The 17,991-nt window shown below is 36.9% G+C and overlaps 1 protein-coding gene across 2 annotated transcripts; it reads left to right on the top strand.

The window, feature by feature from the left end:
• The first annotated feature begins 1,271 nt into the window (after window positions 1-1,271).
• Window positions 1,272-12,538, top strand: LOC144452913 (uncharacterized). Of its 2 annotated transcripts, none has more exons than XM_078144123.1 (6): window positions 1,272-1,322; window positions 3,879-4,142; window positions 5,061-5,117; window positions 7,592-7,705; window positions 9,099-9,321; window positions 10,899-12,538. In XM_078144123.1, exons 1-6 carry the CDS (start codon window positions 1,287-1,289, stop codon window positions 11,222-11,224), a joined length of 1,020 nt encoding a protein of 339 aa, XP_078000249.1. In that variant the 5' UTR covers window positions 1,272-1,286; the 3' UTR covers window positions 11,225-12,538. The 2 variants fall into 2 exon arrangements, with proteins under 2 accessions (XP_078000249.1, XP_078000250.1); XM_078144124.1 differs by lacking the exon at window positions 1,272-1,322 and adding an exon at window positions 1,375-1,801.
• The last annotated feature ends 5,453 nt before the right edge of the window (window positions 12,539-17,991 follow it).

Genomic DNA, 17,991 nt, shown 5'->3' with positions numbered 1-17,991 from the left:
TCCGTGCTCATTGTAAACCTATTTTAAGGCCAAGAAAAAAAATTGTTTTCTGGTGAGTTTGAATCGAATCACTTAAATACCCTGCCTCAGTCTTCTTTTTTCTTGTGTTTGTCCAGCCAATGCAGAGTGCAGATCCAAGGGAAACACAAAATAAGGTTGACACGAAACCCCTGAAAACAGAGTCTTTCTCAGTAGTGTAGAGCACGAGTATAAAGTTGGCGTCAGATTCAGATTCGGATCTGAGGCCATCTGACTGCCTCGGTCTTCTTTTTTCTTGTGTTTGTGCAGCCAATGCAGAGTGCAGATCCAAGGGAAACACAAAATAAGAATGGCACGAAACCCCTGAAAACAGAGTCTTTCTCAGTAGTGTAGAGCACAAGTATAAAGCTGGCGTCAGATTCAGATTCGGATCTGAGGCCATTTGACGCTCAATATAACGTTCATAAGATAACGCTACCTGAATCTGAATCTGAATCTGACACCAACTTTATACTCGTTTGATCGATTAATTATTCAAATTGGTCATTAATATTCATTGGATTATTACTAAAACCTAATCAGTTCTTGCCATTACCCTATGGAACATGTCTATGAAATTTCGTTTGAATTGAGGCAGCCGTTTTTTCGGAAATAGTGACACACACACACACACACACACACACACACACACACACATACATACATACATACATACACAGACTTCATCAGTATATTATAACCTTCCTTACGGAAGGTAAAAACTGTCAATGATGTTTATTCAATTGAAAATCAAACATGTATGAAATATGTAGTTTTCTAAATAAAATCTGTGTGATAGAACAGCATCTTTTTACTCTCTGTATTACCCAGTGCGAAAACCAAACAGAAAATTGTGGCAACAAAAGTAGGTGTTCAACATTGACGTAAAAAAAGTCCGGACATCTCAAAGAAGCAAAGAAAAAAAGTTGCCAGCAAAGGCGAAGGAGAAAAAAAAAATTCTCAGGCAAGCGAGTGGAAAAAAATAATGACTCTCCACCAATCTTCCAAGCGCCCCCCCCCCCCCAGGATATCGATTGGTCTACCCCTAAGTTTTGCATTCACATTTTCGGAGTATTTTGCTCCTAAGCTTTGAATTTTGGGAGCATTTTGTTTCCAAATTTAACTTCGGGAGCAAATTGATCAAAACAAATCTTGCCCAAAGAATTATACGGCCTATGTTGTGATCACGTGATACGGTGGTAGCGGATCTGAGGTATGCATGTTATGTGGGTTATGACACTATGACGTCACCACACATCCTCTCGTTCATGGATGACAGTGTGATAGTTGGCACGTACATACAGGTAAGGGTTCATTATTTTGCATTCATTAACCGTAGTGGTACGGAAAAGCACAGGGGCGTGTAATATTTCATAGATTGTTGTTTTCTTATTGCTTAGAATGCCGTTTTCTTAGGAAAATATCGTACGAATCTTGCTGCTACAAATGTATCAATCTCTATACTACAAAGAAATATTGATGTCTCTTCCCTAGGCCCTTACATGTAGGAATATATAGTCAAAAGGTTGTTATATTTAGTCTGTAGACCTGGAAAACAACAATCTATGCAATATTACACGCCCCTGTGCGGAAAAGTGGCGAACTTCACCCATCAAATGTAGCTCACATACATCAAACGGCCTATTTGCAATGGACAATAACAACTTTGTTTACTTTAACGTTTGTACACATTGTGTCATGCCTCGTGGCTGTATTATCTCCCTTAATTATACATCCATGGCTGTAGACGATGATTGTGGCGTAGCACGTCCAACTGTGCAAGGTTAGTGACTAGGTGTAGTCTAGCTCTGGATGTAGAATGCTACGACGTTCGACACATCTAGTCACGCGTCTTCCCCGACTCGTTACAGTACTTTATACATAACCGTGAGGCAAACTGTCACGTTATATTCACATTAGTCTACCGCGCCTTTTGATCTTGGCTACCAGTTAACAGTTAAGTACTCATACACAAGACGGTAGTGAACGACCATAATTTACGGCAGGTGGGGGTGGGGGTGGGGGGTGGTGAGAAAATATTTCGGTGTAATTTTTTTCTGCAGCCTCCCCCCCCCCTCCTCGCCCCGTCGTGCTCAGAGAGAGCGAGAGAGATTAAGACATACACAAACCACATTCTCGTGGCAGTTCCCTGCCTCATACTTCAATATAGTCTGGCAAAGCCAAAAGAAATTTTGAAAGGTTTCATTTGGTTCCAAATATTTCATGGCCTCCATTTAGACCATCAGAACTTTAAAGGCCCTCCTTTGCAACCCAATTCTTTTCTTGATCCCCTCCTCACCTCATTTACTCCTCAGCCGCCCCCCCCCCCCTGTACATTCTGTCCATTCCCAAATATAGTATGTTTTAGTTGACATGGAATAACACATATGCATCATTCTAAAGTCAACATACATAAACAATGAACAAAAATATAAAATAAATATGAAACACTAAACTAAAACAGATCGAGACATGATTAATATTCCTAAACTAGTATATGGCAATGGAATCATAGTTAGAACTCAGTTGTATTTTTTTATTTTGACAAATTCTTATTTATGATTTCAAAATGCTATCATAAAATTTTAATAGTACAGAGGGGACTTCCAGCTTCAATTAATAATAACAGTTAGGGCCACAGCCACACTAGCTGTCACTCGGGTATAATTTTGGGGGTTATGCATTGACGCATGTTTTCTAGAAAGACTGCTAAGGCCTAAAGAAAAATTGTTTGATTCCGGTTACCCAACCCCACCTAGTTTTTCACTGCTGACCCTAAACTATTTTTTATGTATTCGAGGGAAATTTTTTTTTTTCAAATATTGCAAAGTCTCATGAGAAATAGTGGGTGAGGAAACTGACATCAACTTACAAAGACAATATTAAACTGTTCTACTGATTTGTAATGGTTGTACATCTGATGAGTAGAAACCCATAACACAGAGACCAGATAACTCTGGATGCCAACATGGTTTCTAACTAAACCACTGTGAATGGAGGTGTACATGGTAACGATACTGTATAGAAACTAGACTGTGAGTGGAGATGTAAATAGTAACGATACTGTATAGGAACTAGACTATGTGAGTGGAGGTGTAAATGGTAACAATACTGTATAAGAACTAGACTATGTGAGTGGAGGTGTAAAGGGTAACGATACTGTATAGGAACTAGACTATGTGAGTGGAGGTGTAAATGGTAATGATACTGTATAGGAACTAGACTTGAGTGGAGGGGTAAATGGTAATGATACTGTATAGGAACTAGACTATGTGAGTGGAGGTGTAAATGGTAACGATGCTGTATAAGAACTAGACTATGTGAGTGGAGGTGTAAATGGTAATCATACTGTATAGGAACTAGACTATGAGTGGAGGTGTAAATGGTAACAATACTGTATAAGAACTAGACTATGTGAGTGGAGGTGTAAAGGGTAACGATACTGTATAGGAACTAGACTATGAGTGGAGGTGTAAATGGTAATGATACTGTATAGGAACTAGACTATGTGAGTGGAGGTGTAAAGGGTAACGATACTGTATAGGAACTAGACTATGAGTGGAGGTGTAAATGGTAACAATACTGTATAGGAACTAGACTATGTGAGATGTAAATCATGGTAATGATACTGTATAGGAACTAGACTCAACCATGTGGAAAACAATGAAAACAATAACTACCTGAACTATAGACACTCACACATGAAAAAAAAAATCTACCAACCCCACCTATTGTAAAATTGAGCGTAATCGGAACCATACAATTTTTTTTTTTAGGCCTAAAGAGCAAAAACCAGTTTTCATTTTATTGTATATAGCCTTTCCAATGGCTGTCGATCTTCATGTTTATTTGCTTTACAGAGTAACATCATGCAACAACAACAACAACAACAACAACAACTCATGATGCAGCCAGCTGTACAACAGCAACCAGCACAAGTTGTCACCCAAATGTATGGATCACCTACAGTTAGACCAGGATTTGCCCACAGAAAGGCACTTGTCCTCGGTATTTGTCAAATCATTATTGGTATTGTGCTCTTACTTCTTGATATTGCTGCTACAGTTGTTGCACTAATATTTAATGGCTTGCTGGCAGGATCTGGATTTGTGTCTGGAGTAATGGTAAGAACTCAGCATTAATTTTGTATTATGTTGCGGTGCTATATTTTCACTAATGAAAGAATATTATCATAACTAGGCAAAGCCCATAGGGTAGATTCATTTGTGACTGACTGGCTGCCTCATGATGATATCGTAGATAGCGCCCTCTGCATGGAGAAGGCACATAGTATATAGAATGCGTAGAGAATGCGTAGTCATTGTGCCGCAATACATCCTTGGGTAAAACCACCAAAAAAACATCGCATAGTACATATAGGATGTATATAGGATGCACATGCGTACTAGTCTTTGAGCCGTTACGTGGCCGCTTTGCAGCCGCTGCATGAACGAATAAAACGTACACTTATAGACACTAAAGTTACAATAGTGAAAGACATGACATAATAGCTCTAACAGAGTTAAGCTTGCGCATGGTAGATTCATTTGTGTCCGGCTTGCCCCCACCAACATTACTTCAGTAGTTTTACGTGAATAATAGCACTGAGCTTTTTTCATTCCGTTGTTTAACCGCACGAAACAAAGACTACAATTCCTGCTGGGCAAACTCAAATAGAGATCACACTTTGAATGTGAGTGAGATGTCAGCGTACTACCCATTTCAAAATGCTGCAGTGCATTGCTCTCTGCCATGATGGTGTCTAAGTTTAATAGCATGATATTCTAACGGTTGGTACCCTGTATATATAGTGAAAAGTCTTGAATGGCCCAGTGCTATCTCTGCCATGATAATGTCTAAATTAGCATAGCATTCTTACGGTTAGTACCATGTAGGCTGTATATATAGTGAACAAACTTGCATACGATATGACCATAGTGCCATCTATACCATCATGGAATAGCATGGCATTTTTAAGGGATAGTAAATTTGTGTACTAATAATCATGCCAATAAAAATAATATTTTGTATCATCTTCTTAGTTCATAGTGACTGGATCCTTTGGAATTGCATCATCTAAGAAGAAAACCAATTGTTATGTAAGTAGTTGTGATAATTTATTTTTTAAAACTTTAAATTTTAACATATATGTTGAAAAATGTGTAGGTAAAGAGTACAGGTAGTGAATTTATCCGTATTCACTGTGTACCTTACAGCCTACTGATTCCCATATTAAGTTTTAATACTTATCTTTACTTTCTTTATACAACACCTTTTGGAAATACCTGCAGTGAAATATGCACTAGCTGAACTAGTCCTATTTTTTGATCAGTTATATTTACTGAAAATTGTTAAAACACCAGTAATTAGATATTGTACGAGTTAATGAGAGGTTGAATGTGTCTATAAGTATATATATAGTAAAACAACAGGTTGAAATTATTGCATTAGGACAGTGATATTTGGATGTAGACTCAAAAAAACAATTTGATTGGATTTACTGTACCACATTATGTGGTACAGTTCCACAAATATTCACAATAGATGATTTTCCAGTTCCAAGATGCATTGCGCGAGAGGACGTTGCTTATGTTGTTAGATTTAGTCTTGTTTTATCTTTGTAACTTTTGAAATAATACATTTTCATCAGGAAATGATGGAAAAACATATTGTCCTTTTTGATTATGAGTGATTTTATAGAACAAAGATTTAACATTATCAATGACAGAGAAGAATTTTACGGATGAACCCAGGGTATCGTCATGTGACAACCATCCCCTGAGTAGCAAGTATAAACCCCTCAGCGTGTACACAATATATATGTTGTATGGAGAGGCACACAATTCATCTTGGAACTGGCAACATGTCTATTATTTCTCTTCAGCAGCTCCTGAACTTTGGAACTCTCTACCCCTGGACATTAAAACCTCTCCCAATGTTAACATTTTCAAAAGACGCTTGAAAACCCACATATTTCAGAGAGCTTTTTCATCTCCTTTCTAACTCTAAGCGCCACTGAACATTGTTTTCTTTGGATATTTGGCGCTATATAAATTTATTAGATAGATAGATAGATATTATTTAATACTATTTCCACAAAAACATTCACAAATATTTTACTATTTATGGTATTATAATTAAGTCATTACAAACAGTTTAAAAAAACCCCAAAATATTCAAGTTATAGTTAGTGTAGCTTAGTTATTTAGAACTTCGCATATTGATAAGGTCTGACAAAAAAAGTTGTGTGGTTCCAATTACGCTCAATTTTAGAATAGGTAGGGTAGATTGATTGATTTTTTATTTTATTTATTTTTTTTTTTTTTTTCAATATGTGAGTGTCTAGTTCAGGTAGTTATATTTTCATTGTTTTCCATATGGTCTCTGTGTTATTGGTTTCTTCTCATCAGATGTACAGCCATTGCAGATTGGAAGGACAGTTTTATATTTTATTTTTAAGTTGATGTCAGTTTCCACATCCACTATTTCTTTATTTTTTTTTCTTGAATACGTAAAAATATATTTAGGGTCGGCGTGAAAAACTAGGAGGGGTCGGGTAACTGGAGCCAAGCAACTTTTTTATTAGACCTTACAGTAGTACTACATTAATTAGGTTAGGTATAACTTTATTACAACCATATTGGGTTATAAGTGGCCAAGTGGTTAAACCACTTGCCTCTTACCACTGCGGTCGGGGTTCGAACCCTATTCAGGGTTTGATTAAATTTACCACGCTGTAAGTAAGAAGAGTGTCGTTCAGTTTGACTCTACCGAACATTGCAGGTTTTCCCCGGGTACTCCGGTTTCCTCCTGCATTAACACTGAACCCATGAGGGATGGCCCTCACTGGACTTCTTGGGAGACAAGTGTTTAAATGCTTAAAGAACTATCCAGTATAAATAAAGATTATTAATGTTAGAAGTATATATAAGTAACTATATCATACATGTCAAGGTTTGAAATTAACAGTAGTCCTGTGTCCACAGACAACCAATTCTTGTCATGGGACTACCATAATTTGCAGTTGGTAGTCCTGTGTCCACAGACTACCAATTCTTGTCATGGGACTACCATAATTTGCAGTTGGTAGTTCCATGTCCACAGACTACCAATTCTTGTCGTGGAACTACCATAATTTGCATTTGGTAGTCCTGTGTCCACAAACTACCAATTCTTGTCATGGGACTACCATAATTTGCAGTTGGTAGTTCCATGTTCACAGACTACCAATTCTTGTCGTGGAACTACCATAATTTGCATTTGGTAGTCCTGTGTCCACAGACTACCAATTCTTGTCATAGGGCTAACATAGTTTGCAGTTGATAGCCCACTCAGGTTACCACTGATTATGTGATGAAGATGGAAGATTTATGGACATGAAAGTATTTTAATAACACACATATTTCAAATAGAGGAACTCTGTTTTCAGTTCAGGAATATAGGACTATTGGTCACCATCCTTGGGCTACCACTTTCTGAAATTGGTAGCCCACTAGGACTACCAAAGAAAAAAGTTAATTTCAAGCTCTGCATGATGTACAGATATTGACCATTCTGACATTTGATATTTCAGATTATTACGTCCATGGTGCTATCAATTATATCAGCTACATTTGGTGGGTTTATATTCTTAAATGCCATGACTAATTTGATAATTCTAGGGTCCATAAATGTAGATGGAGCAGAGGTAATTAGCTTCCATTATTTGTTTCAATTTAGCCTAAAATGTAAATGTATTCACTTCAGTGATTTTCTTCTTCTCTGTCTATGTTCATATTCATATTCAGATTCAATTCAAATTTAGATTTAGATTTAGATTAGATTGATTTAGATTTTGTGTATACGTAAGCATTTGTGTATTTATTTGCATGTTTGCGTCTGTCTCTCTGTCCGTCTCTCGTGCTCTTTATTTATAAAAGTTTAATTATTCATAATTTATATACAGAACAGAGCAATATTGATCTTACTTTTCTGTGTTGTGTTCTGTGGCATCGTCATTCTATATTGATTCAGATTCAGATTTAGATTCAGATTCAGATTGAGATTCAGATTTGGATTAGATTTAGATTCAATTTAGATTGATTTAGATTGATTTAGATTCAGATTTAGATTCAGATTTAGTCAGATTTAGATTTAGATTCAATTTAGATTCAGATTCAATTCATATTCAGCTCTAGATTCAAATTCAGATTTAGATTCATATTCAAATTCAGATTTAGATTCAGATTCAGATTTAGATGCAGATTCATATACTTTATTGCCATAGTTTGATGTTATTTCCTTTTTATTCGTTCAGCCAAGTAAAATATGAGTGACCTGAGGGCCCTTGTCACTATGAGTCATTGGACAAGTAATGACACCCCTTATGAGTATTTTCTGGCTGAATTAAGAAAAATATTTGGGAATAATATAATTATACCAGCACCAGTAATATAAAGAAGAAATTATAGAAAGTAATGGCAATATTGAGTGTTTTAACTCATATTTTGAACACAGCAAAACCAGATGTAGAAATGCGTTGTTGTGACGTAGAACGACCGGAGTATATATTCCATATTTTCTGTTCAACTTGGCACGTGCATGGTATAATATGTATAAAAACACTGGAATGTTATAGGAACAAGGAGCTAAATTTTCAAATTCAAATGATTTAAGCCACCACACAGAGAATATCATAACTAGGCAAAGCCCATATGCTTGCGCAGGGTAGATTCATTTGTGACCGACTGGCGGCCGCCTCATGATGATATTGTAGATGGTGCCCTCCGCGTGGAGAATGCGCATAACATATAGAATTCGCATGCATAGTCATTGCACCGCAATGCATCCTTGGGTAAAACCACCAAAAAAACATCGCATAGTATATAGGATGCGTATGCATACTAGTCAATGAGACACTATACGACTGCTTCGTTAGCTAATAACATTATTATACCTTGCATGAGCCAAGTTGAACAAAAAAATATGGTATAAAAACAGCCCAAATCACCACTATTTTTCCCCAAAGTTTGATAACTAATGCTTGAGGCATGTAAACTCATAAATTCACACTTTTAAAAATATTTCATTTTCACTTTTAGACTGGATCAACATGGTCATTATTATTTGTGCTTCTACTGGCTCTTGCTGAGACTGTCATTGCCATTGTTCAGTCAGCTCTCTGCTGTAGAACAGTTTGCTGTAGAAAGAGACAAGGTGTTACTTTGTATTATCTCCCAAATGAACGACAACAGGTTACCACAGGAACTGCCCAAATGTCGTCAAATATGCCACCACCGCCATCTGGAGTAGCTTTAGGACAAAGTAAGTGTGTCTATTTTACAACCAAATTAGAGTGACTATAGAGATTCAATTAGACAGCATGATGTCTCAAGTTCAAGGACAGAGTAAGTGTGTTTATTTTACAACCAAATTAGAGTGACTATAGAGTTTCAATTAGACAGCATGATGTCTCAAGTTTAAGGACAGAGTAAGTGTGTTTATTTTACTACCCAATCAGAGTGACTATAGAGATTCAATTAGACAGCATGATGTCTCAAGTTCAAGGACAGAGTAAGTGTGTTTAGTTTACAACCCAATCAGAGTGACTATAGAGTTTCAATTAGACTACATGATATTTTCTACATGTCAAGTTCAAGGACAAAGTAATGTTTATGGTTTACATGACAAACATTTGAAAATAAAAATGTAGATAAAACAAACAAAATATGATCAGCTATTACTGCAAGGTGTATCCTAGACAAATGTAATAATTTCTCAAATTTCTGATTGAGCCACTACTTCTCAAATATTCTTGGTATCTTATTTAGGGTATCTTAATTCATGTATTATCTGACAACATTAGCTCATATTTGTAATGTTTTGCTATATACTCAGATACTGTATTTAGTATATGCACTCCAAATACCCACTGTCAGATCACAAGATTTGTATTCTCACATACACGTGTGTTGTGTGGCAGTGTGCACATACAGATAGGAATCAACATTTTAAGTCCTGCCCGGATTGTAAAAGATTATTCTGAAATTAATTCTAAGTCATTTATTTCTCTGTAAAATTATTTTGAATGCAAATAATTCTACATTAAATTGGAGCTTACTATCTGTGTAGTATCATGCATGATTCAATTGTTTGTATATCAATCATTGTCCTACCAGGTTCCCATTTATACAGCTGGGTTAGTAATGGCGCCCATGGTTCAAATGTTGTCTAACTATTTCAACCATTCAAAAACAAATGGCAGTGTTGAGGTTCAAAGTGACAACTTGTGGATTACAAGCCAACCAAAGCAATACCACTTAACTATGTTATATAGCGTTGTGTTAAGTACTAGCTTACACAACATCATATAATGAAACCCACTGGCGATGCTTTCAATTTGAAAATTGTAGGATCATATCTTAACAACAATTTATTGCACATTTAGTGTTAGTCTAGTTCCAATACGACCGTGTTATGATTTACACTACATTATGTTCACACATTACATCTAGTCAAAGTCCTTAATCTAGCACAGATATCTGAGCTACCCCCGACAGTGTTCACATAAACGTGATGACGTTATCGCGTCTCCACGTGTACAGTTGTACTTATTGAATATTAATGAGCAATTGTCTGAAGGAAGTAAACCAACTACAACTACTTGTCAATTTGTGATGGATTACTACTGACATGCGGCCGGACGTAATGTGTAAAGATTATGTAGTGTAAATCATAACACGGTCGTATTGGAACTAAACACCTTTAGTGTGGGGGACTGTGTCTTTAAAATTCAAAGTAGAAGACTTGGTGTGCATACAACCACATGATTTATGAAATTTTTCACCATAATTCATATCTGATATTTCTTATTATTCAATTCTTGTTGTGTTGTGACACAGGTTATCCAACAAACCCACCTCAGCAGATGATACAAACTAATCAGCCACCCCAACAGATTATGATATATCAATCACATGACCAGATACAACCAATTGCAGGTCCTCAGATGTATCCACAGCAACAACCAAACACAGCTTTTCCAGGTGATCCAAATGCCAAAGAGGATGTACCTCCAGAAAAACCAGAAAAAAACACTTACCAACTTCAAACTTCTGGTATGACCGAGGGCCAACAAAGCTCACCACAACCCAGTTATAGAGCCCCTGATGGCAACATTCCAGAAACCATGGATGCATCTCTTGTTGATAATGAAATGTTGTCATAGCTACACAATAGATACTTTGTTGCACACAAAAAAGATTTCCATATATATTTGCATAATTTAGATATTCATATCACTAGAATGGCAATAATGTTGATGTTTACATCACATATAGGCCCAAAAAAAAGAATTGCTTCTGGTCAGCACGCGCATCACTTTAATACCCTCACGTCATTCTTTTTTTCGTGTTTGTCCAGCCCTTGCAGTCTGCAAATCTGGGGGAAACACAAAAACAACCCTCTGTACTTTAGTGAAGCAAACTGCAGTGCCAATCATGAACAAGCAAATGTCGTCTGCCCCACATACACACTTCAGCTAAAGTACTAAATGAAAAGAACAATAACTGTTATATATAGTAGATTGAGTGACAAGTTTGTTGAGAATAAAAAAATCGCATCATCACACCACTTCAGACAAAATGTCCTGACCAGAAACAAATCTTTTTTGGCCTAAACCATGGATGCCAGGGTTTTTTTCGTTGCTATGCAACAGACAGGTCAGGTCAAGACACGGTGCATGGTCTCTTGAAATGATGGCATCTTTAGATGAGAAGCTAGGCAAAGGAGCTTGATAGAAATTGCCTCACATTGACTCATTCAACTAGATCTAACACTAAACCTATTCAATGAAGATTCAATGAGGCTAAGGAGACATTTTGACCTGTTTTTAATTCTTGTAGAGTCATTTTCTGACTAAGCATGAATCCGTTATCTATTGGGTCTAGATATTGGCATTATTTGCTGCTGGGTAGTTTCCACAACATTTGGTGGCAGAGTGGTGCCATTTATCATTCAGTACAGGAACAAATTAGTTTGCTCAGGGAGTCGCTAGAAACTTTTTGCCATGTGGTAAGTTGGAGTGATTTTTCAAGTGAGTGTTGAGGCTTGCTGGAACAAATCTGATCGATTGCACAATGAGTCTGGGAAGCCCAACATCTTTAGGGAATACAGGTGGTTTTTTTAATAAATTTCACACTTTGTCTGTGGTAAACCTTGTCCCTGTATAACTTCTCGTCTCAGTCTGATTGTTCCTAGCTTCGTAGTGTTCGGATTCTGGGGTGTCCTGTGTGTATGCCCTCTCTCTGTGTGAGTCGGTAAATGTTGGCAAAAAGTGTGTTCAGTTTGGTTGAAACGGTAGTCGCATTCAAGGACTGTGGCTAGCTGGTGTTGGCAGTAATGCAAGCCCAATGCCAGTTTGCAAATATTGAGGCATTATTGGGTGATTCTAATATGATAGATTCTGGATGATTTATGAGTAATTAATTAATTAATTAATAGAGGCGTAAAGGACTAGGAGGGGGTACTCCAATTAAAATTGATTCGGTCAATGCTGTCCTGTTCAACAGAGATGCTCTGCCGTTCAAGTTGAAAAAGACGTTGGTGGCAGCACGGGTGTATTAAATACATCCATGGTGGTAGAGAGATGGGAGGCATATGATAGTCTGGATGCCAACTGTGGTTTCTAACATGAGTGAAAGTATAAATTGTAACGATACTGTATAGGAACTAGACTATGTGAGTGGAGGTGTAAATGGTAATGATACTGTATAGGAACTAGACTATGTGAGTGGAGGTGTAAATGGTAACGATACTGTATCGGAACTAGACTGTGAGTGAAGGTATAAATTGTAACGCTACTGTATAGGAACTAGACTGTGTGAGTGGAGGTGTAAATGGTAACGATACTGTATAGGAACTAGACTATGTGAGTGGAGGTGTAAATGGTAACGATATTGTATAGGAACTAGACTTTGTGAGTGGAGGTGTAAATCATAACGATACTGTATAGGAACTAGACTGTGAGTGGAGGTGTAAATGGTAATGATACTGTATAGGAACTAGACTATGTGAGTGGAGGTGTAAATGGTAACAATACTGTATAGGAACTAGACTATGTGAGTGGAGGTGTAAATTGTAACGATACTGTATAGGAACTAGACTGTGAGTGGAGGTGTAAATGGTAACGATACTGTATAGGAACTAGACTATGTGTGTGGAGGTGTAAATGGTAACAATACTGTATAGGAACTAGACTATGTGAGTGGAGGTGTAAATTGTAACGATACTGTATAGGAACTAGACTGTGAGTGGAGGTGTAAATGGTAACGATACTGTATAGGAACTAGACTGTGTGAGTGGAGGTGTAAATGGTAACGATACTGTATAGGAACTAGACTATGTGAGTGGAGGTGTAAATGGTAACGATATTGTATAGGAACTAGACTTTGTGAGTGGAGGTGTAAATCATAACGATACTGTATAGGAACTAGACTGTGAGTGGAGGTGTAAATGGTAACGATACTGTATAGGAACTAGACTGTGAGTGGAGGTGTAAATGGTAATGATACTGTATAGGAACTAGACTATGTGAGTGGAGGTGTAAATGGTAACAATACTGTATAGGAACTAGACTATGTGAGTGGAGGTGTAAATGGTAACGATACTGTATAGGAACTAGACTATGTGAGTGGAGGTGTAAATGGTAACGATATTGTATAGGAACTAGACTTTGTGAGTGGAGGTGTAAATCATAACGATACTGTATAGGAACTAGACTGTGAGTGGAGGTGTAAATGGTAACGATACTGTATAGGAACTAGACTGTGAGTGGAGGTGTAAATGGTAATGATACTGTATAGGAACTAGACTATGTGAGTGGAGGTGTAAATGGTAACAATACTGTATAGGAACTAGACTATGTGAGTGGAGGTGTAAATTGTAACGATACTGTATAGGAACTAGACTGTGAGTGGAGGTGTAAATGGTAACGATACTGTATAGGAACTAGACTGAGTGGAGGTGTAAATGGTAACGATACTGTATAGGAACTAGACTATATGAGTGGAGGTGTAAATGGTAACGATACTGTATAGGAACTAGACTAGCCATATGAAGGTCACATGATCTAAGACCAAGGGCTGGTTAATGGAGGGGGGGGGGGGGCTGTCTGCCGTGGGAACTGCAGCTCAACTGGATCAATATAAACGGTATGACAGGTTTTGCAGAATATGAGTATTTTTGAATGTGATTGCAGCAAGATGGAGTGAGAATGGGATATACCAAGTGCACACGTTTTGCTCAACACCAGGGACGACTCACCCAATATGCAAGCAGGACTAACCCGGAAGCTACTGGTAGTATGAAACAGGTTGTGTAATAAATGGAAAATAAATGAAACTGGTTTCTGGGCCAATGTTTGAGGATGTTGTATAAAAAGGCTGCTGTAGCAGAGGAAATTACAGTTGATAGCTGTGTATGAATTCTACAATAATGCTCAAGTGAAAATTACTAGATAATTAATTCCACCAGAATTTAATACCATACCATACCTTCTCAAGATGAAATATACATATATATGTAATAAATATCAATGTTAATTTGAAATTATGAAATGCACCTCTAAAACATTATCTAAAACATTATTCATGAAAACGCCAACATATTCTTAAAAAAAGAAATCAGGATTTGCCATACAAATCTTCACAGGAAAAAATATTATCATTCTAAAAGAATTCATTGTCTCCCATTATATATATATATATATATATATATATATATATATATATATATATATATATATATATATATATATATATATATATATATATATATATATATATATATATATATATATATATATATATATATATATATATATAATGCAATACAATACAAATTGCAATAATGCAATACAATACAAAACTGCACTCAAAAATAGCCACAATTCAAAAGTACACATTCACTCACAAAAGTTACACACAAAGTTATCCCAAATGCATTTGGGGTCTGTAAGAAAAGAATCAACCATAGAGCATAAAGTGGGCCACCATCACCAAGGCAACTACTTTTGTTTAACTGAAAAACTATGTAATCAATGCTGATAAAAGCAAGTTACTCAACAAAATATCTGAGTTGGTTTCGAAATGCAGCCACAAGAATACATTCTACCTCACCAACCACATGTAATGAATTCAATTTGACAAACAAAAGTTGTGCACCTTCAGAAACTGATGTCGCTGTCTGAAGTCATGGCTTCGAACGTCACAATTTCTTAGATTAAGTGTGTTATGCTCTGCTACTAATATTGCATTGAGCACTGTTCTCTCCAGTGAGACACTTGCATATATATATGTAACTTGAGTTGTTGAACAGGTAGTAGTATTCGAAGTTGTCCTTACTTCCAATCCCAAAGTAAAATACTAACAAGCGATGTTTCAGTGCGTCTAGCAAACCTTCTTCAAGCTACGACAAACACACGATTACTAGCAAATGAACTATGCATGTCCGAACAAAAGGAATATAGTCATGTGATCAAAAAGAAATGTAGAGTAAATTAAATGGTAATATATAAATAGATAGAACATAGTCAGTTTTGTATGCCAGATGGTTCATAGTCATTATACCAGATGGTTCATAGTCATTACGCAAGATGGTTCATAGTCATTATACCAGATGGTTCATAGTCATTACGCAAGATGGTTCATAGTCATTATGCCAGATGGTTCATAGTCATTATACCAGATGGTTCATAGTCATTATACCAGATGGTTCATAGTCATTACGCAAGATGGTTCATAGTCATTATGTCCATGGGGATGTAAGGTTCCAGTTCTATTACTCCATAGACTTTCTAGTTGCTTAGTAATTTCCATATCCAAACCTCGTATAAGGTATAGTATTGTAGCTGTAAGAGCGTTGTCTTGTAGAGAATGTCCCAGTGTCCTGAAATGCGGTACTACATATGGAGACCTATCTGCTTTGTTATATATATATATACATATGCACACTTTTGTACTGAGCTTTTCACACCCCTTGATTTCCTTTGCATTAATTACTATTGTCCTTCCATTTGCTGTCTTGATGCTCTCTTAACATGGCAAAAGCCAGTCAGAACTTTTGGAAACCTTTGAGTTGAGATTTTTTGAAGGGGAGGGGGGGGGGAGTGTTGAGATCATCCAGTTGTCATTTGTGATTCAGGAATTTCGTGAATACTTGTGTGTACTAAGAACCAATAATGAATGGGTGTGTAAAGCATTAAATTCAGAAATGGATTAATTCTTTAAGTTGAAATATAAATGTACTGAGGCTATACGATTGGTTACAATATGTTTCTGTCTATTACATTGATTGTCCTCACGGCTATATCAACAAAATTAAGTTGGTAGTTGACAACAAATATACAACAGTTACTATATTAGACCAGATGACATAGTCCCATGTTTCTTAGCTAGTATATTTGACACAATTCTTCAGCTATCTTTACTTGTTCAGCTGTTAATGCCACATTGTAAACTTGCATACATGTTATCATTCCCTTAAAGAATCGGTGATCTCCATCAATAGCTCCCATCCATGCCTCCATCACCCCAGAATGTGTTCTCGAATACATTCCAATACCAAACACTGCAACTGACTTGCAATTCACCCATAGTTTGGCATATCCTGTAATATAATTGTATGAAGCACCTACAAAATTCCACTGATTTTGTATTAGTAACTTTGCCAATAACAATGGTGTGAAACCCATGTCACGGAGAACAAACCGGGCAGAAACTTCTTGTGGTTCAGTTTGCCTCAATTGGATGCCATATATATCTTGGTTTAAATGGAAAATTGGACCTGCACTTCCAGTCGGGTAAATGTATGCCAGGAGAGTAGTGGAATACCTTGTATCGTAGGCACCATTATTGGGAAATCTAATGAAGGAGAAAGCATTTCCATCAAAGTGGTATGCACCAGTTAAGGTACCAGGAGCATGTGCTATCAGTCTAGCACCTGCTGCCACTCCATGGTTTCCATTTCCTGATATATCTTGAGTTCCGGCCATTTTATCAAGTGGCCAAAACGCAACAGGGATAGGCATATCTGTTTATAAACAAAGTAATGTATTGACAGTTAATGAATTGAAAATAATTGTTTACGGTGGTACAGTCTTATTTAGTAAGTTCTTATATATAAGAATAAGATAACGTTCATTTGATCTATCTCAAGAATCGTGACACTCAATGCTGACATACAAATGTAGCTAGTACATGGCTATGGGAAATACCTCTATTACAGCTATGCTGACATAGCTAGTACATGGCTATGGGAAATACCTATGTTACAGCTATGCTGACATAGCTAGTGCATGGCTATGGGAAATACCTATGTTACAGTGCTAGCTATGCTGACATAGCTGGTACATGGCTATGGGAAATGCCTATGTTACAGCTATGCTGACATAGCTAGTACATGGCTATGGGAAATGCCTATGTTACAGCTATGCTGACATAGCTAGTACATAGCTATGGGAAATACTATGTTACAGCTATGCTGACATAGCTAGTACATGGCTATGGGAAATACCTATGTTACAGCTATGCTGACATAGCTAGTACATGGCTATGGGAAATGCCTATGTTACAGCTATACTCACATAGCTGGTACATCATTATGGGTAATACCTATGTTACAGCAATGCTAACATAGCTAGTACATGGCTATGGGAAATACCTATGTTACAGCTATGCTGACATAGCTAGTACATGGCTATGGGAAATACCTATGTTACAGCAATGCTAACATAGCTGGTACATCATTATGGGTAATACCTATGTTACAGCAATGCTAACATAGCTGGTACTTAACTATGGGAAATGCCTATGTTACAGCTATGCTGACATAGCTAGTACATGGCTATGGGAAATGCCTATGTTACAGCTATGCTGACATAGCTGGTACATCATTATGGGTAATACCTATGTTACAGCAATGCTAACATAGCTGGTA

Source organism: Glandiceps talaboti, chromosome 23 (genome assembly GCF_964340395.1).
Source record: "Glandiceps talaboti chromosome 23, keGlaTala1.1, whole genome shotgun sequence".
Lineage (NCBI taxonomy): Eukaryota > Metazoa > Hemichordata > Enteropneusta > Spengelidae > Glandiceps > Glandiceps talaboti.
The sequence above is the reverse complement of the archived record's forward strand: the minus strand, read 5'-3'. Positions and strand labels throughout refer to the sequence as shown.

What these genes read in the sequence shown, in the direction of transcription:
- LOC144452913 (XM_078144123.1), top strand. Translation starts at nt 1,287, where the DNA reads ATGGATGACAGTGTGATAGTTGGCACGTACATACAG. An exon ending in TAAATGTAGATGGAGCAGAG is followed by an intron (nt 7,706 to 9,098) that starts GTAATTAGCTTC and finishes TTTCACTTTTAG; the next exon opens with ACTGGATCAACATGGTCATT. An exon ending in TGGAGTAGCTTTAGGACAAA is followed by an intron (nt 9,322 to 10,898) that starts GTAAGTGTGTCT and finishes GTTGTGACACAG; the next exon opens with GTTATCCAACAAACCCACCT.